Here is a 21,051-nt window from a genome sequence, read left to right on the forward strand (position 1 = left end):
AGGGATTGGCAGAGAGGGGTGGAGGACACTGAATGGAGGTCAGTGGATGGATTGGCAGAGAGGGGTGGAGGACACTGAGTGGAGGCCAGTGGAGGGATTGGCAGAGAGGGGTGGAGCATACTGAATGGAAGCCAGTGGAGGGATTGGCAGAGAGGAGTGAAGGACACTGAATGGAGGCCAGTGGAGGGATTGGCAGAGAGGGGTGGAGGACATTGAATGGTTGGTGAGGTGGATGAGTCTGGCAGCAGTATTTATGATGGACTGGAGGGGGGAGAGCCTATGTAAAGGTAAGCCAATGAGGAGGGAGTTGCAGTAGTCGAGATGTGAGATAACCAGGGAGTGAATTAGGAGCCTTGTGGTATCATTGGTTAAAAAGGAGCGTATTCTGGAGATGTTGCGGAGGTTCAGGCGCCATGATTTGGACAGGGATAGGATGTGTCCAGGCAGAGCCCAAAGACAAAATGTATCTTTCAGTTTAGGAGAGGTGGGATGCACCCGGGAGAAATGATCCTCTCCATGTTCCCCCATCCAGAGTCAAAGAATCCTACGACATCCCACTGACCTCATGGCTCCTGTTCCTAATTTCCCTCCATTGGGAGTCAGGCCATCCTATGACATCACACGTTGACCTCACAACTCTTCCTCCTGATGTCCCTCCATCCAGCTCCCATGTCTTTTTTCCCGATGCTCTTAGGATGTGGGCGGACCCCTTGGAATCCTCACAAACAAAGCAGGACTGTTGGCCTTATGTTGTATATAATGACATCAAAATGCCTATGACCTGTTTTTGTCCTGCAGAGTAGGGGGGGCCTTGTGTGGGTTCACTATTAAGTGTGGCTTTAATAAAATGGAGATTTGACTGGAGAGGAGAATTCTGAGAGGTCACACAACATCACTCTTCTCTATTTAAAAAAACATAGACCTGAAGGAGAGGTGAGGAGGATTCTGTGAATGTCATTTGATTTTCTAGTTGTGTTCAAAATAGAATATTCCTCCTGTGAAGTCTGGAGATCATATGATTATCATATTGCCTCCACCTCCCTCCCTGATAGAAGAGAGAAAGAAGAAGAAGATTCTAGAAGTCACCAGCAAGATCATTGAACGGGAGGAGTGGGAGTATTTAGAAGGACACAAGGATCTCTACAAGGACGTCATGATGGACAATCAGCCGCCCCTCACATCACCGGGTAAGAGGAGACTTTATTGTAAAGGAGAGAGCAGTACGGAGGATCCACCTAGATCCCCCATCATCTGATAAACACATAGAAACAATGGATTCAGTCAGTGTGTGTGTTTCCTACAGATGGATCCAGTCATGGGAACCCACCAGAGAGATGTCCCCGTCCTCTGTATTCCCGGGATTCCACACAGGAAGATCACACCATCCCTCACCATCATCAGGTAGATGGATCCAGTCATGGGAACCCACCAGAGAGATGTCCCCGTCCTCTGTATTCCCGGGATTCCGCACAGGAAGGTCACACCATCCCTCACCATCATCAGGTAGATGAGGAACAATCACTGATAGTATCATTAGGATCTGTACATTATCTGCATTGTTACCATTGATAGCATTTTTATTATTCAGAGTGGAAACCTGAGAGATCCTAAAGTTGAGGTTAAAGAAGAGATAAAAGAGGAAGATGATAAGGATGGGGGGATGGAGGAGGTAAAGTTTCCAAAAGTTCTATATGAGGACACCATGGTGGAGTCATCCAGCTACAGAAACCCGCCAGAGAATTGTCCCCGTCCTCTGTATTCCCGGGATTCCACACAAGAAAGTCACATCATCCCTCACCATCAGGTAGGTGGAGTTGAGTAACAATTATTGATAGTTTATATTTTTACACAGCATGTTTGTTACAATGAATATTTTATTATATATTCAGAGTGGAATCCTCGGGGATGATAATATTGTTGTTAAAGAAGAGTATAAAGAGGAGGATGAGGAGTATGGAGTGATGGAGGAGTTTTCAGAAGGACACAAGGATATGATGGAGCCACCTAATACCAGGAACCCCCCAGAGAGATGTCCCCGTCCTCTGTATTCCCGGGATTCCACACAGGAAGGTCACACCATCCCTCACCATCATCAGGTAGATGAGGAACAATCACTGATAGTATCATTAGGATCTGTACATTATCTGCATTGTTACCATTGATGGCATTTTTATTATATATTCAGAGTGGAAACCTGAGAGATTCTAAAGTTGAGGTTAAAGCAGAAGAAGAAGAGGCGTATGTGAGGGATGATCAGCAGTCTATGGAGGAGGATGGAATAACGGGGACATTTATAGAGGAGGACACTCCTACAGAGATCAGCACAGGTGGGTCATGAACACTAAATCCATTCCTCCACCCATACTGCTCACTGATTGGTCCAGAGTCGGGCGGGGACTGGGTGATATCAGCCTGTAATCCCCTGGTCACTTTCCTGAGCTGTGTTCCCCGTCCTGTATTCCTGGATTTCTCTCGGATAATCTTCCTTCTCTGTGCTGCAGACACAATTTATGTATCTAGACTGGATTTATGGAGGTTCTGGGGTTCAGCTGGCAGCAAAATGTTGATTTTGTTCATCAACAGTGTTGCTTGACCTAGGGACCTGTGGCGAGTGCTTTGGATCTTTTGTCCCATGGCTGGTTCTAGTAAGATCCCTGACAGAGTAATTCTCCCAGGGTTACTCTGTAGTCTGCTGGCTGTGCCGGGTGGAGGGATATGTCTGTATAGTCTCAGACCCAAGTCACTGAGTGCAGTCTCAGGAGATGGGAGGCAGCGGTGTGGGACCTCTGCAACTTGTCTACAGGAAACATTTAGCTTCTACTGAATACTGATCTTAGGAGTCCTGACCCTTACACTATATAATTTATTTTTCACATTACATACTCCTGACCCCTGAACTATATACTGTATGTTGCACATTCCATAGTCCTGACTTCTGCTCTCCCCCCTCCCCCCACTGCTATATATGTATATACACGTAATATGGATTCTCTTTTGTTACACCCATTTCCTCCCAGCTGGACATTTTATATCGGATGATCTGATTGGAGCACAGACTTTTACATGTTGATAATAATGTGATAACATCCTCCAACTTTGGACCCTTAAACAGAAAGTGATAATGAGGGAGGAGTCAATACCCCAATGATGGTGGTCTTCAGGATCAGTCCAGTCTTCATCTTGGTTGGTCTCCCCCCATCCTCACTCTCTGACCTCTGGTGGGGCTCAGCCCCGCTGTTCTTCATGACTAAATCATGGACTAAATAAGGAAGTGCAGTACTTCTTGTGTTGGGAAGATGGCGATGAGTGATAGAGGGGGTGGGGACCCTCGTCCTATAATCCCCTCATCACTGTCCCTCCTATAAAAGACAGTTCTGGTTGTTTCCTCACTCTCTGACTAAGGTCCATGAATAAAAAAATGACCTGGTAGGAGATCAGAGGAGCCATTTCCTAGTTCCCTTGAGGGTGGAATTGTAAGCTCCTCCGAGACCAAACTTCCTGATGTGGGTGGAGTCCTGGTTTGGGGAACCAATCAGCTCCTGTCTAGTAATCCTCTTTGTCTTTGTATTTTAGTCCATGGACGGGAGATGAGGAAAACCTCCGAGGATTGTCTCACTTTGTCTCCAGACTGGAAAGTAGAAGATGAGGACATCACACAGTATAGTCCAGGAGAAAACCCGGCTCCCTCCAATGTCCATCCGGCACCACCCAGTGTAGATGGACCATCGGATTCCTCGTATCCTGAGGAACCTCAGACTGTGCGGGACCGGGCCAGCCTGCAAACAGGGAAGATCTTCTCCTGTATTGAGTGCGGGAAGGGTTTTTGGGTCAAATCTAGTCTTAATAGGCATAAGAAAACTCACATGGCAGAGAAGCCATATTCCTGTATCGAGTGCGGGAAAAGTTTCAAATTTAAACGCAATCTTATTGTGCATAACAGAACTCATACAGGTGAAAAGCCATATTCCTGTCCTGAGTGCGGGAAATGTTTTTCAACTCAGTCCAATTTTTACGATCACCGGAAAACTCACACAGGGGAAAAGCCGTATTCCTGTCCTGAGTGTGGGAAATGTTTTATAACTCATTCCAATCTTTACACACATTGGAAAACTCATACAGGAGAAAAGCCACATTCCTGTCCTGAGTGCGGGCAATGCTTTTTACTAATATCACAACTTGTCATACATCAGAGAACTCACACAGGGGAGAAACTACATTCCTGTCATGAATGTGGGAAATGTTTTTTACACATATCAGGACTTGCAATTCATCAGAGATCTCACACAGGGGAGAAGCCATTTTCCTGTCCTGAGTGCGGGAAATGTTTTTCATTTCAGTCACAGATTTACAGACATCAGAAAATGCACACAGGTGAGAAGCCGTATTTCTGTTCTGAGTGTGGGAAATGTTTTTTACAAAAATCAGAGCTTGTTCTGCATCAAAGGTCTCACACGGGGGAAAGGCCGTATTCCTGTCCTGAGTGCGGGAAATGTTTTTCACAGCAGTCCGGTGTTCAGAAACATCGGAGATTGCACAGAGGTGAGAAGCCTTATTCCTGTTCTGAGTGCGGGAAATGTTTTGCACAAAAAGAACAACTTGTCATACATCAGAGGTCTCACACAGGAGAGAAGCCATATTCCTGTCCAGATTGTGCAAAATGTTTTTCAAAAAAGTACTATCTTTCCTTACATCAAAGGTCCCACACGGGAGAAAAGCCGTATTCCTGTCCTGAGTGTGGACAATGTTTTTCACAGAAGTCCCATCTTTACAGTCATCAGAGATCTCACACAGGACAAGAACCACTTTCCTGATCTAAGTGTGGGAAATGTTTCACATAAGTCCAGCCTTTACAGACATCAGAGATCTCACACTAAGGAAAAGCCATATTCCTGTCCTGAGTGCGGGAAATGTTTTGAAAATAAATCCCTTCTTGTTAAACATCAAAGGTCTCACATGAGGGAAAAGCCATTTTCCTGCTCTGAGTGCTGGAAATGTTTTTCAGACAAGTCCAATCTTTACAGACACCAGAAATGGCACACGGGTGAGAAGCCACATTCCTGTTCTGAGTGTGGGAAATGTTTTGTTCAAAAATCAGATCTTGTCGCACATCAGAGGTCTCACACAGGGGAGAAACCCTACTCTTGTCGCGAGTACGGGAAATGTTTTTCAATGAAGTCCTATCTTTACAGACATCAGAGATCTCACATGGGAGAGAAGCCGTATTCCTGTCCTGAGTGAGGGAAATGTTCCTCACTGAAGTCCTGTCTTCCTGTACATCAGGGGTGTCCCACACAACCCTGGAGGTGTATTAGTGCCTTGAGTGCGGGAAATGTCTTCACTATGAATGTTGCTGGACATCCCAGCTCTCATGTGGTGAAGAAGCACACCCTGATATACACCTCAGATATACTCCATGGCTGATCTTCATAATGGAAGAAACAGTCCATAAGGAGATCAGAGGTCATCAAAGACATGGATTGAAGGGAAATGTGTGTTTCTCGCCCTCCATTTTGTTTTCTATACTCCATCTTGTTATCCATTTTATATTTTGTCTAGATAATTAAATGTATAGTTGTGTGTGTGTGTCAGTTACGTGCTATAGAACTGCACCCACTCATCCTTTAAATCTAGTTTTGCTCAAGGCATGAAAATGTAACCAATTATTTCTTTGTACTAACAGCACCTGTTTCTGCTATGATATACACTGGGGATCGAAAGTTTGGGCACCCCAGCTAAAAATTTGTATTAATGTGCATAAAGAAGCCAAGGAAAGATGGAAAAATCTCCAAAAGGCATCAAATTACAGATTAGACATTCTTATAATATGTCAACAAAAGTTAGATTTTATTTCCATCATTTACACTTTCAAAATAACAGAAAACAAAAAAATGGCGTCTGCAAAAGTTTGGGCACCCTGCAGAATTTATAGCATGCACTGCCCCCTTTGCAAAGCTGAGACCTGCCAGTGTCATGGATTGTCCTCAATCATCGTCTGGGAAGACCAGGTGATGTCAATCTCAAAGGTTTTAAATGCCCAGACTCATCTGACCTTGCCCCAACAATCAGCACCATGGGTTCTTCTAAGCAGTTGTCTAGAAAACTGAAACTGAAAATAGTTGACGCTCACAAAGCTGGAGAAGGCTATAAGAAGATCGCAAAGCGTTTTCAGATGTCAATATCCTCTGTTCGGAATGTAATTAAGAAATGGCAGTCATCAGGAACAGTGGAAGTTAAAGCAAGATCTGGAAGACCAAGAAAAATATCAGACAGAACAGCTCGCAGGATTGTGAGAAAAACAATTCAAAACCCACGTTTGACTGCACGATCCCTCCAGAAAGATCTGGCAGACACTGGAGTTGTGGTACACTATTCCACTATAAAGAGATACTTGTACAAATATGGTCTTCATGGAAGAGTCATCAGAAGAAAACCTCTTCTACGTCCTCACCACAAAAATCATCGTTTGAACTTTGCAAATGAACATATAGACAAGCCTGATGCATTTTGGAAACAAGTTCTGTGGACCGATGAGGTTAAAATTGAACTTTTTGGCCGGAATGAGCAAAGGTACGTTTGGAGAAGAAGGGGCACAGAATTTAATGAAAAGAACCTCTGTCCAACTGTCAAGCATGGGGTTGGATCAATCATGCTTTGGGGTTGTGTTGCAGCCAGTGGCACAGGGAACATCTCACGAGTAGAAGGAAAAATGGATTCAATAAAATTTCAGCAAATTTTGGATGGTAACTTGATGCCATCTGTGAAAAAGCTGAAGTTAAAGAGAGGATGGCTTCTACAAATGGATAATGATCCTAAACACACCTCGAAATCTACGGGGGATTACATCAAGAGGCGTAAACTGAAGGTTTTGCCATGGCCTTCACAATCTCCTGACCTCAACATAATTGAAAATCTATGGATAGACCTTAAAAGAGCAGTGCATGACAGACAGCCCAGAAATCTCAAAGAACTGGAAGACTTTTGTAAGGAAGAATGGGCAAAGATACCTCAAACAAGAATTGAAAGACTCTTGGCTGGCTACAAAAAGTGTTTACAAGCTGTGATACTTGCCAAAGGGGGCAGTACAAGATATTAACTCTGCAGGGTGCCCAAACTTTTGCAGACGCCATTTTTTTGTTTCCTGTTATTTTGAAAGTGTAAATGATGGAAATAAAATCTAACTTTTGTTGACATATTATAAGAATGTCTAATCTGTAATTTGATGCCTTTTGGAGATTTTTCCATCTTTCCTTGGCTTCTTTATGCACATTAATACAAATTTTTAGCTGGGGTGCCCAAACTTTCGATCTCCACTGTAGTTAAAAGTTAACCACTTCTGCTTTAAGGGAAAATACCGTTGGTTTTTTGTAAATGATTCAAGGTCTGGGCGATATGAATTGTTACAGATGTCACGTACATAGCCTTGACAATAACCCAATGAAATTCCATTCTATGTTTTCCTGTTACAACTTATCATATATAAGGAGGAGTATTATGAATAAAGATTAGATTGCTTTCTGGAAGACTTGGTATGCGTGTGAATTTCTTCCTTGCAGAGAGCAGTCTCTTGGATCCAACGGGGGCCGAAACCTGCCAGTGGTCATTAAAGAAAAATCCCTTTCAGTTTGGGGGCTCGTCCGGGATCGGAGGGTCATCCTGTCTGGTGAGTATTGATTCATATTTCTGATATTTACCGTGACTAGGCTCTGGCCGGGTTCCGATGCCCACATACTTGGGAAGTATGTTTTAGAGAGAGGGTTTGTTTCAGATACTTGCCGGCAAAATGTATATGTACTTTGGGAAAGTACACAAAAAGTGAATACTTGTGAGCTATTATGAATGAGGTGTTCAATAGCATATTAATAATTAACTGCTTAAATAATGTGCTTGGTTCGCTGACACTTACACAAACCCACTTAATTGTGTATCTATTATCCAGTTATATACACTTATAGTGCCGCGCTCCTATTATAAACCCTTTATCACATGGTATATATCACGCTTATAAATAAATAAATTAAAAAATGACAAAATTAATTGATGTGACATATAAATTAATTAAAAAAATAAATATCAATATATCAAACCATTATTGTGCTAAAACATACCATATGTGCTCAATCAATATTTATAATAATGCCAATTCGATAATAAATGTGCAAATATAATTAATAAAGTGCATAAATAAAAGTCTTTTTATAAATATTTGCAATGTGCAGGTGAACTCCTTAATCCCTCTTTCCAGGTGCCGTGTAGTCTCAATATGCGCTCACCTTAATATTTGCCCAAATAATTTAGGCAAATAGACTTTTAGTCCTTCCAGGACTGGTGGGATAATGCTCCTATGTATAGTATTCCAGATGGAAATGTTGGTCTGCTAAGATCCTCCTATGATCTCCTCTTTCTCCATACAAGAAGCTGCTCATGGATGAACGTTTGGACAGTGTGTGAGAATCTATCCGACTGTTCTACGGCTCTTCCGGTCAGCACCGATTCCTCCGATCCAGACTCAGCACACAGCTGCCAGGCTTCGCTCCAAACTTTGGGAAAGTACTTGAAGGACATTGGATGTCCAGAAAATATTGACACTGGCGGGATTGGGCCGCCGGACTCCTGCTGCTTGTCTTTCTATCGCATAAAGTATAAGATAATTTGTTGTGTAACACCGAGGTCCAGGTGGTAAGTGTATGGACCGGGAGTTACGGATTGTATATTCTACTAATGACTTGCCCTGAATGTGTATGGGGATTGTTTTTTAGTTATCATATCCCCGAAGGATATCTCATCAGCAAGGTAGAAAAGGGATATAAATATAAACTAGGAAAAAGACCTTTTTTTGATCAAGGCAGTCCTAAAATACAGGTAGAAAGGGTAAATTTACATTGTGCAGTAGAATTTCAAGAGGGACTTATGCAGGCCATAGATGGGTCGAAAATCGGCCGATTTTTCGGCCGAAAATAAAATCGGCCGATTTTCGGATCGTTAGTGGGCGATTTGGTCGGCCGTTTTTCGGTATTTTGGCCGTTTTTTTTTTTCGGTAAAGTTGGAAAAAAATCAGCCGATTTTGCCGATCGGCCGATTTTCGCGGCAATTAGTGGGCAAATCGGCCGATTTTTTTACCGATAAAAAAATCTGCGCATGAGCAGTGACCTGCAAGAGGAAGACAAAAAGAAGAAAAAGAAGAAGAGGAAGAGGATGAAGAAGAGGATGAAGAAGAAGAAGAGGAAGAAGAAGAGGATGAGGATGAAGAAGATGAGGATGAAGAAGAAGAGGATGAAGAAGAAGAGGATGAAGAAGAAGAGGATGAAGAAGAGGAGGATGAGGATGATGCTGATGAAGAAGAGGAGGATGAGGATGATGAAGAAGAAGAGGATGAGGAAGAAGAAGAGGAGGAGGAGGAGGATGAAGAAGAAGAGGATGATGAGGAAGAAGAGGATGATGAGGAAGAAGAGGAGGATGAGGAAGAAGAGGAGGATGAGGAAGAAGAGGAGGAGGAGGATGAGGATGAGTAGGAAGAAGAAGAGGATGATGAGGAAGAAGAGGAGGATGAGGATGAGTAGGAAGAAGAAGAGGATGATGAGGATGAGGGTGATGAGGAGGATGATGAGGAGGAGGATGATGAGGAGGAGGATGAGGATGATGATGAGGAGGATGATGATGAGGAGGATGATGATGAGGAGGAGGAGGGAGGAAGGAGGAGGAGGATCATCTCTGCAGAGAGCTCTGCTATTTCTGACAGTTCTTTGACATTTACAGCGGTTGAAACATTGTATCTATTTGTTTCCGAATAAAAACATCTGTATCCTAAATGGAAACAAATAGATACAATGTTTCAACCGCTGTAAATGTGAAGGAACTGTCAGAAATAGCGGAGCTCTCTGCAGGGACACTTTTTGCCAGCTGTAGAAGGGATGAAAATCGGCCGATTTTTTTTACCATTGATGGTAACGTCGGCCGCTTGAACGACCGAATTTTCGTTTTTTAAAAGAAAAATCTGCCGTTTTTTCTCCCCATCTATGGCCTGCATTACAGTGGAAGAAGTTAGAAAACAGGTTAGAGAAAAGAGATATTATTACATACAGTGTCCTTTTCAGGACACAAATTAAGGGAACATCCATCCCATATTTTTACTTGTCTCCTGTCTTTTTTTTTTTTCTCTCTGCCTCCTTCCTCCTCTTTCCATTCTGTTGAGAGTGATAATTGGTCACAGATCATTCGATTCAAGACGGCACTCAAGTGACTAGATTCACGTTTTGGGAATTACAACCCCAGGTGGCAGTCGAGCACCGTGAATCACCATCTTCTTTCTAGTCTTGAATCAATCATAAACCAGACAGAATGGGACATTTAAGAGTAACAATACACCTTGTCCCGAACCAGGGGAGACATGTAAGGATTTTGTAGCACGGATTTGTGGGACTAATTATTATTTTATAAATCCATGGGTGGATAATTTAGCGGGATGGACTGAAACAATGGGCAGTTCAAGTCTGTTCCCGAGAACAGGAGATAATGACACCTTTCACATGGATATGATAAAAGGATTATGTTTAGGAGATACTGAAGCTTTCCCATACTACCCGGGACATCCACAATGGGACAAGGAATACATGAGGGGAGGAGGAGAAAACTGGCTTAACCACTTGACCTCCAGAGGATTTACCCCCCTTAATGACCACGCCTCTTTTTGCTACTCGGCGCTGCACTAATTCAACTGATAATTGCGCGGTCATGCAATGCTGCACCCAAACCAAATTTACGTCCTTTTGTTTCACACAAATAGAGCTTTCTTTCGGTGGTATTTGATCACCTGTGCGCTTTTTATTTTTCATGCTATAAACAAAAAAAGGCCAAAAATTTTGAAGAAAAACAATATTTTTTACTTTCTGCTATAAAAAATATATAGTAAACTCAAAGTTGGTTATAAATTTTGGCCAAAATGTATTCTGCTCCATGTTTTTGGTAAAAAAAATCCCAATAAGTGTATATTGATTGCTTTGTGTGAAAGTTATAGCGTCTACAATCTATGGTATAGATACTGCAATTTACACCATTTTTCTAGCACTGCGCTAGTTTAACAGACAATTGCGCGGTCATGCAATACGGTACATAAATAACATTTACATCCTTTTTTTCCCCACAAATTGAGCTTTCTTTTGGTGGTATTTGATCGCCTGTGCGGTTTTTATTTTTTGCGCTATAAAAAAAAAGGCTGACAATTTTGAGGAAAAAAAAAACCAATATTTTGGACTTTTTGCTATAAAACATGTCCAGTAAAAAAAAATGCAAAAATCAAATTTAGTCATAAATTTCTGCCAAAATGCATTCTGCAACATGTCTTTGCTAAAAAAAAAAACCCAATACGTGTAAATTAATTGGTTTACGTGAAAGTTATAGCGTTTACAAATGGCGGGAAAGATACTGGGATTTTTAATTTTTATTTATACTAATAATGGCGCTGATCAGCGACTTATGGCGGCGACCAGCGACTTATGGCGGGACTGCGGGACTGCGGTGGACATTTTGACACTGGTGGGGGGAACTGACTTGGGGTCACTGACATCCCCAGTGACACCAATACAGTGATCAGTGAAAAAAAACCACTGAAACTGTACTAATGTCACTGGGGAGGAAGGGATTAACATTTTTAGAATTTGCTGTGTAAGGGGAGTGTTTTACTAGGGGGCGGGGGTGTGTACTGGATGGGGGAGGGAGGGGGGAGCTGATCGAGGGAGAGAAACTCTTCTCTCCCTCTGCAGCTTGTCGGCAAACTGTCACAGAGCAGGGCTGTGTGTAAACAATGCAGCCCTGCTCTGTGTCAGTGATTACCGCTCATCGCGGGAAAACGACCCGGCGGCGGAGACCCGCTGCTGACACACGCGGGACAGGCAGGGCGGGCGCGCGCCTCCTACCTGTTTTGAAGGCAGCCGTTTTAAAACGTGCTTTTGCCTACGAGCGCCGCCCTGCCTCCGTTTATATGCGGTGGCTGGGCGGCATGTGGTTAAATATGCATCTTGTTGGTATGACGGGGCAGACAGGAAAATGAAAAGAATAACGGAGAATCCAAAAGATAAACCGGCATCGGGATTACATGCCAGTGAAAAGAGTAGAAATAAGACAACTATAGTAATACCAAGTATACATCCACCCCCTTATGTTCCGGGTCCGGAAAAGGTACCTCGAATATATCCCTCTTTCTCCAAAGAGGACGTGGATTTCCTTGCAGCCATTGCGGCACAACAGCAAATCCAACCCACAGCCCCAACCCCAGTCCAGGGCGCGGTGGAAGACCGACCTGAACCCCCACCCAAGGGATCCCCAGGGACACAGCAGTCAATCCCTGATTTCACACAGGATGAGGGGACGTCTCCTGCTGAAGGATCAGAAGGGACATCAGGGTCCCTATTAATAGATCTGGCGAATAAAACAGGACTGGGAGGGTTCCTTAGCCCCGGACCGGCAGGTAGAACCAGACACAAGGTGGTGACACAGACCAAGCAATATCCATTCCTCACTGTAGGAGACACGCTAATAATAGAGTGTTTGGAGGTAGAGGATATTGACCGTATCACTAAACACTGTCCCAAGCCCACTACTACACCGGGGGGAACACTGGCATATTTGAAGGAGGCATGTAAGGGGAGAAATTTCCCCCTGGAAGATATCAGATTGATTATTGATTCACTGGTTGGTACTACCTCTCAGTGGAATTAGGAAAATGTCCCCCGTATCAATACACCCCTAGTTCTAGGCACCACCACCGCTACTAATTGTGCCTTAACCACTTGCCGGCCGGACGGTGGCACTCCAGGGGCGGGTTGCCGTTCATAAACGGCACTTGCCATTTCTAGCTGTGCGCGCTCCCAGCACCGCGATCCGGTGCCCGCTGTGTCCTCTGGACACAGTGAAACACCGATTGTTGGACGGGACCTCTGCACGAGGTCCCGATCATGTGATCGCTGATTGACCAATCAGTGATCACATGCAAAGTAGTAAGCAAGATGTCACTTGTGACATCATTGCTTACTACGTGTGAAATCTGTGAATGATCACAGAGGTCACATGGTACAAGGCTATTCACAACAGCCTTGTACCATGTGACAAGCTGTGACCAATCACAGCTCACTCAGTAGTTCTCAATGGCTGCAAGAATGCAGACAGAGAGAAAGAGAAATGATTGCTTTTACATCCTATATGGGTATAAAAGCAATCACTGTAAAAAACAAAAAAAAAATCTTCATCACCCCCACAAGTAGTACAGTGTCACCATGGTGGCACTGTACTGCTAGGGTGACAGTATGTAAAAAAAAATATATATATATAAAAATGTAAAAAAAATTTTAAAAAAATTATAATTTTTGGTTATAAACTAATTTGGATTTTTTGTTTTTTTACTAAAAAAATAACGGAATAAATTTTGGCCAAGATTTATGATGAAATATTATTTATTTGCAAAATTGTATTAAAAAAAACACTTTTTTTTCAAAATGTTTGGACTTTTTCATTTACATAGTAAAAAAAATAAAAATCCCAGCGGTGAATAAATACCTCCCAAATAAAGCTTTATCTGTCTCAAAAAAATGGTAAAAAATTCATATGGGTACAGTATTGCATGACTGCGCAATTGTCATTCAAGGTGTGATAGCGCTGAAAGCTGAAAATTGCCCTGGACTGGAAGGGGGTAAAAGTGTCCGGACTGGAAGTGGTTAAAGCCCCAATATATGCTGATGGTTAAGCAGCAAATATCAGAGTGGGCAACCTTGTCCATGGATGATATGCAAACTAAAATCACTGAGAAAGATGCTGCAGGATGTTTTGAAATCCCCCGGGAGAAGGAGAAACCCGTCCCCGTCCATTACCAGGAGGGATACTGGGGGAACAGGGGAAGAGGACAAAGATATTCTGATAGAACAAATTCCAGGGCAGGTTGTTTCAACTGTGGGGACCCAAATCACTGGAAAAGGGACTGCCCTTATGAAGACAGGAGGCAGAGTGACAGTCAATCACAAAAAGCCATCCCCCCTACTCCTGTTACCAGACCTCAGGTTAAATTCCCCATTGATTGGAACTCAAACGATCGCCAATGAAGCTGCCCGGAAGGTGGGGACCCAGCGTTTCCCATGGTCTCTCTCCATTACAAAGAGCAACCTATGATCTCACGCTGTGTGAATGACAGATATGTTCCTTTTTTGGTCGATAATGGTGCAACTTGCAGTACTATCACAAAGGAATTTTAGAGAGGGGAAATTGTGAACGCTGAACCTTCTATGGGAATTAATGGGATCCCCACCAAGACCTATACAACACCACCCCTACCTATAACAGATCCAGCGAGGGAAGGCACCACTGTATGGAAGAGCTTCAGAATCATCACCAGTTGCCCAGTGAGTCTCTTGGGAAGAGATTTAATGGGAAAACTCAGAATAGGGCTAGCAGTCTCCTGACGCCAGGCCCTCATCACCTCCCGAAGCTGTGCACTCAATGCCTCCCGACGCCGGGCCTACAACACCTCCAATCACCGCGTCCCACAGCTCGTCCAGCCGCCGCCCCACTGTGCCCACGGACGCCGTGCCACAACACTCGCGGACGCCGGCCTACAGCACCCACAGACTGCAACCAGCCAGCTGCGGCCCCAGCCGCCCACCACTCCCACTCCCCTCCTACGATTGGACACTGATGAACTCCGACATGGCATAACGGACTCTCCCCATCCTCACGTCCTGACTGAAACCTCCCTCCTCTCCGACCCGATCAGCATTCTGCCCACCCTAGCATGCCACCTGCACTCCTCCTCCTCGTTCTCCTCTCCTCCATCCCCAAACTTGCCTCCCTCAACCCCCCTACTCCCCCAAAACAGCTCTATATCGCACCCTCACTTCTTCCTTCCCCCCTCTATGGCTCTCACCACCTCCTCCTGATACTCCACTCCCCCGCCGACCCACATGCCACCACCAACAGACCCACGCTCTCCTGCACCTCCCGTTCCCATGCCACCTTCCTCACCCTCCTTCTCCTAACCGCCGGTGACATCTCCCCGAACCCTGGCCCCCCATCTCTCCACTCCCCCTCCCGGCACGCCCCTACTCACGCCAACCACCGCAACTCCCTCAATCTCATATCTGTCCCCCTCCTCCCCACATCTACCCCTCCCCTCTCGGTTGCACTCCTGAACGCCCGCTCGGTTTGCAACAAGCTCACCGCCATCCACAACCTCTTTGTCTCCCACTCCCTCAACCTCCTAGCGGTCACCGAAACCTGGATCCAAGCCAATGACTCCACCTCCCCTGCTGCCCTCTCCTATGGAGGCCTCATCTGGACCCATTCACCCAGACGGAGCGGGCGGAGGGGTCGGTATGCTCCTATCACCGCTGAGCACCTTCCAGGTCACCCCTAACCACACATAGCAGTAAACCCCGACCGCTTCAACCCTGGCAAAACGACCACACAAAATGCCTCAGATGACGCAGTCGTGCGCTGGAGCGCTTATGTAGCACAAAACCAGATCCCTGCGCGTGTTCTCCCTCTATAAAGCCGCCTGACCTCTGTACACTGCCCTACATCCTACTGACCTCTGTACACTGCCCTACATACTACTGACCTCTGTACACTGCCATACATCCTACCGACCTCTGTACACTGCCCTACATCCTACCGACCTCTGTACACTGCCCTACATCCTACTGACCTCTGTACACCGCCCTACATACTACCGACCTCTGTACACCGCCCTACATCCTACCGACCTCTGTACACTGCCCTACATCCTACCGACCTCTGTACACTGCCCTACATCCTACTGACCTCTGTACACTGCCCTACATACTACTGACCTCTGTACACTGCCATACATCCTACCGACCTCTGTACACTGCCCTACATCCTACCGACCTCTGTACACTGCCCTACATCCTACTGACCTCTGTACACCGCCCTACATACTACCGACCTCTGTACACCGCCCTACATCCTACCGACCTCTGTACACTGCCCTACATCCTACCGACCTCTGTACACTGCCCTACATCCTACTGACCTCTATACACTGCTCTACATCCTACTGACCTCTGTACACCGCCCTACATCCTACTGACCTCTGTACACCGCCCTACATCCTACTGACCTCTGTACACCGCCCTACATCCTACCGACCTCTGTACACTGCTCTACATCCTACCGACCTCTGTACACTGCTCTACATCCTACCGACCCCTGTACACCGCCCTACATCCTACCGACCCCTGTACACCGCCCTACATCCTACCGACCTCTGTACACCGCCCTACATCCTACCGACCTCTGTACACCGCCCTACATATACCGACCACTGTACACCGCCCTACATACTACCGACCTCTGTATACCGCCCTACATCCTACCGACCTCTGTACACCGCCCTACATCCTACCGACCTCTGTACACCGCTCTACATCCTACCGACCTCTGTACACCGCCCTACATCCTACCGACCTCTGTACACCGCCCTACATCCTACCGACCTCTGTACACCGCCCTACATCCTACCGACCTCTGTACACCGCCCTACATCCTACCGACCTCTGTACACCGCCCTACATCCTACTGACCACTGTACACTGCCCTACATCCTACCGACCTCTGTACACTGCCCTGCATCCTACTGACCTCTGTACACTGCTCTACATACTACTGACCTCTGTACAATGCCCTATTCACTACTGATCTTTGGGGGCTTGCTAGTTATCTAAATAAAATTGTTGCACCTTGATAATCTTTACTCTCTTCCATGTTGTCATGGTAGATCTCCACCTCTCAAATGTTGCCTCTCAATGATAGGAAAATGTGACACAGAATCTGCATTTATTGTCAATTCAACATTCCATATATTACATATATATTTCTTTTAAATAAAGGTGGGCTACCAAGCCCTTAAAAATTGTTCCTGTCTGCCATGGACTCAATAAAATACCTATCCCATGTGTCACCCTCCATCAGAATCAGAGAATCCTATGACATCACACTGACCTCACATCTCCATCACACATTGTCCCAACATCCAGAGTCAGCCCATCCTGTGACACCACTCTAACCCTATAGCTCCTCCTCCCAATGTTCCCCCATTCAGTGTCAGAGACTCCTATGACATCACACTGACCTCCCAGCTCCTCCTCCCAATGTCCCTCCATCCAGAGTCAGAGAATCTTACGACATCACACTGACCTCACAGCTCCTCCTCCCAATATCCCTCCATCCAGAGTCAGAGAATCCTATGACATCATACTGACCTCATAGCTCCTCCTCCCATGGTCCCTCCATCCAGAGTCAGAAAAACCTATGACATCACATTGATTTTACAGCTCCTTCTCCCAATGTTCCTCCATCTGGAATCAGAGAAACCTATGACATCACACTGACCTCACAGCTCCCTCTTCCAATGTCCCTCCATGCAGAGTCAGAGAATCCTATGACATCACACTGATCTCATAGCTCCTCCTCCCATTATCCCTCCATCCAGAGTCCAAGAAACCTATGGCATCACACTGACCTCACAGCTTCTCTTCCCAATGTTCCTCCATCTGGGATCAGAGAAACCAGTGACATCACACTGACCTCACATCTCCCTCTTCCAATGTCCCTCCACGCAGAGTCAGAGAATCCTATGACATCACACTAACCTCACAGCTTCTCCTCTCAATGTTCCTCCATCCAGGCAAAGGATTGGTCCAAGAAGTGGGCAGAAATGTGGTCAATAAATAAGCTAGGGTCAGTACAGGCATCAGGCAGAGGCAACACTGCACGGATGTGTCAGTAGTCAGGAACACTGTTGCCTTACACTGGTCTGGTGACACTGGGACTGGTGTGGCAACAATTTGGGGCAACATTGCTGGCTTGGACTGGTCTGCTGATAATGTGACTGGTGTGGTGGTGATAAGGAACACTGTTGCTGGCATACACTGGTCAGGTGACACTGGGAATGGTGTGGTGGTAATAAGGAACACTGTTACTGGCTGCATTTGTCAGGTGACACTGGGACTGGTGTGGTGGTAATAAGGAACACTGTTACTGGCTGCATTGGTCAGGTGACACTGGGACTGGTGTGGTGGTAATAAGGAACACTGTTACTGGCTGCATTTGTCAGGTGACACTGGGACTGGTGTGGTGGTGATAAGGAACACTGTTACTGGCTGCATTGGTCAGGTGACACTGGGACTGGTGTGGTGGTGATAAGGAACACTGTTGCTAGCATACACTGGTCTGGTGACACTGGGAATGGTGTGGTGGTGATGAGGAACACTGTTGCTGGCATACACTGGTCTGGTGACATTGGGACTGGTGTGGCGGTAATGAGGAACACTGCTGCTGGCTGCACTGGTTTTGTGTGGCCATGATTAAGGACACTGTGACTTATGTGTAGGAACACTGAGACTGGTGTAGCAGTGATCAGGGACACTGACAAGCATGATGGTTAATGGGGACACTGTGAATGGTGGGCCGGTGATCAGGGACACTGTGACCAGCATGATGGTTAATGGGGACACTGACTGGTGTGGAGGTGATCAGGGACACTGTGACTAGCATGGTGGTTAATGGGGACACTGTGACTAGTGTGGCGGTGATCAGGGACACTGTGACTAGCATGATGGTTAATGGGGACACTGTGACTAGCATGATGGTTAATGGGGACACTGTGACTGGTGTGGCGGTGATCGGGGACACTGGGACTGGTGTGGCGGTGATCGGGGACACTGGGACTGGTGTGATGGTGATCAGAGACACTGGGACTGGTGTGGCGGTGATCGGGGACACTGGGACTGGTGTGGCGGTGATTGGGGACACTGGGACTGGTGTGGCGGTGATCGGGGACACTGGGACTGGTGTGACGGTGATCAGAGACACTGGGACTGGTGTGACGGTGATCAGAGACACTGTGACTGGTGTGATGGTGATCGGGGACACTGGGACTGGTGTGACGGTGATCAGAGACACTGGGACTGGTGTGACGGTGATCAGAGACACTGGGACTGGTGTGACGGTGATCGGGGACACTGGGACTGGTGTGACGGTGATCGGGGACACTGGGACTGGTGTGGTGGTGATCGGGGACACTGTGACTAGTGTGGCAGTGATCGGGGACACTGGGACTGGTGTGATGGTGATCGGGGACACTGGGATTGGTGTGACGGTGATCGGGGACACTGACTGGCAGCACTGGTCTGGTGACATTACACTGCTGTGATGGTGATCAGAGATGGTGGTCAAACTGTATATCACATTCTACAGCAAAATTAAAAAAAAGACTTCTGTAGAGTCCCCCAAGATTACACATCAGATCCTTTTAGTCTTGTATGGATTCTAAGGGAGATCGTCCCCCAGGAAATCTATACCAGACCCTTAGTACGGGCATGCAGCCTGGCCGGACAGGAAAAGGGGGGGAGGGGTAGCCTGCACCAGGATTTAGCAGAGATAGTATAAGGGAATGTGTTGTATTAAGAAGACCATCTATAAGGATCTACAGTCCATACACCCCCAGCACAAGGGGGGGTCACACTACCAGACGCTTCTCGGGGCTGCAGTTCCTCTGAGCTCCACAAGGTGGGGATCTCACTTCCACCCAGACAGGAAGTCTCTATGGAATACACAGGAAGTGATGTCAGGTACAGACAGGAAGTAGAGAGGAGACGGTGGAAGTGGCAGCAGAGGAGGTAATAAGATGTTATTTTCTATTTACACCCAGTAACCCCGTCATGTCCATCCTCTTCCTCCATAGTCACGTCGGTCCTCTTCCTCCATAGTCACGTCCGTCCTCTTCCTCCATAGTCACGTCGGTCCTCTTCCTCCATAGTCACGTCCGTCCTCTTCCTCCATAGTCACGTCCGTCCTCTTCTTTCATAGTCACGTCCGTCCTCTCCCTCCATAGTCACGTCCGTCCTCTTTCACCATAGTCACGTCCGTCCTCTTCCCCCATGGTCACGTCCGCCCTCTTCCCCCATGGTCACGTCCGTCCTCTTCCTCCATGGTCACGTCCGTCCTCTTCCCCCATGGTCACGTCCGTCCTCTTCCCCCATGGTCACGTCCGTCCTCTTCCCCCATGGTCACGTCCGTCCTCTTCCCCCATGGTCACGTCCGTCCTCTTCCCCCATGGTCACGTCCGTCCTCTTCCTCCATGGTCACGTCCGTCCTCTTCCTCCATGGTCACGTCTGTCCTCTTCCTCCATGGTCACGTCTGTCCTCTTCCTCCATAGTCACTGTGACGTCTTTTATCTCCAGCAGATGATGATACACACATATATAGTGTGGGAACCCAGATTAACCCCTTCAGGGGCACAACATTCCCCCACTTCCGGGGCCGGAACATTCTCCTCATTGTGGAGATGGGTCACCTTCTCACCTCATCAGTCTATACTAACGGATTATATGACTTTTATCAGTGGCGGGGGATGGGGGGTTATTTTGGGGGGATTGGAATATGAATGTCTTTATTTTATAAGATTCAAATAGGAAAAAAGAGCAAAAATGTCATTTGGAGTTTGCATGTTCTCCCTGTGCCTGCATGGGTTTCCTCTGGGTACTCCAGTTTCCTCCCACACTCCAAAGACAGGCTGGTAGGTTAATTGGCTCCTGTCTAAATTGTCCCTAGTATGTGTATGTATGAATGTGAGTTAGGGACCTTAGATTGTACGCCCCTTGAGGGTTAGGGACTGATGTGAATGTACAATATATATGTAAAGTGCTGCGTATATTGATGGTGATATATAAGTACCTGAAATAAATAAATTTGTAGGAAATGTCCTGAAAACGTATTTCTCCATAATGATCCCGGTCTCAGATATTCATCCTGAAATGTGATCAGTAAAGTCTCCGGAGTATTATTATACAGGGTTTATATGGCCCCAACAGTTTGCTCAGCACTTTACAAAATGAAGGCAGACATGACAGTTACAATACAATTTGGTACCAGAGGACACAGAGGGCCCTGATCCAGAGAGCTTACAATCTAGGAGGAAGGCTTGAGTGATACAAAAGGTAATAGCTGTGGGGGGGGGGGAGGAGCTGATGGAGGAAGTAAAAGGCAGTTTA

The 21,051-nt window shown here is 46.2% G+C and overlaps 1 protein-coding gene across 1 annotated transcript; it reads left to right on the top strand.

The window, feature by feature from the left end:
* The first annotated feature begins 927 nt into the window (after positions 1-927).
* LOC149429942 (uncharacterized) lies at positions 928-4,940 on the top strand. The gene is made up of 6 exons (XM_089666315.1): positions 928-1,187; positions 1,304-1,503; positions 1,589-1,804; positions 1,890-2,096; positions 2,186-2,327; positions 3,574-4,940. Exons 1-6 carry the CDS (start codon positions 1,016-1,018, stop codon positions 4,809-4,811), a joined length of 2,175 nt encoding a protein of 724 aa, XP_089522441.1. The 5' UTR covers positions 928-1,015; the 3' UTR covers positions 4,812-4,940.
* The last annotated feature ends 16,111 nt before the right edge of the window (positions 4,941-21,051 follow it).

The sequence above is a fragment of the Staurois parvus genome, unplaced genomic scaffold, assembly GCF_062004578.1.
Source record: "Staurois parvus isolate SC_StPar_1 unplaced genomic scaffold, SC_StPar_1.0 ptg002686l, whole genome shotgun sequence".
NCBI lineage: Eukaryota > Metazoa > Chordata > Amphibia > Anura > Ranidae > Staurois > Staurois parvus.

Excerpts from the sequence above, each read along its gene's own strand:
- LOC149429942 (XM_089666315.1), top strand. The coding sequence starts at position 1,016 with ATGATTATCATATTGCCTCCACCTCCCTCCCTGATAGAAGAGAGAAAG. Across the intron at positions 1,805-1,889 it reads ACATCATCCCTCACCATCAG|AGTGGAATCCTCGGGGATGA; the intron begins GTAGGTGGAGTT and ends TTATATATTCAG. Across the intron at positions 2,097-2,185 it reads CCATCCCTCACCATCATCAG|AGTGGAAACCTGAGAGATTC; the intron begins GTAGATGAGGAA and ends TTATATATTCAG.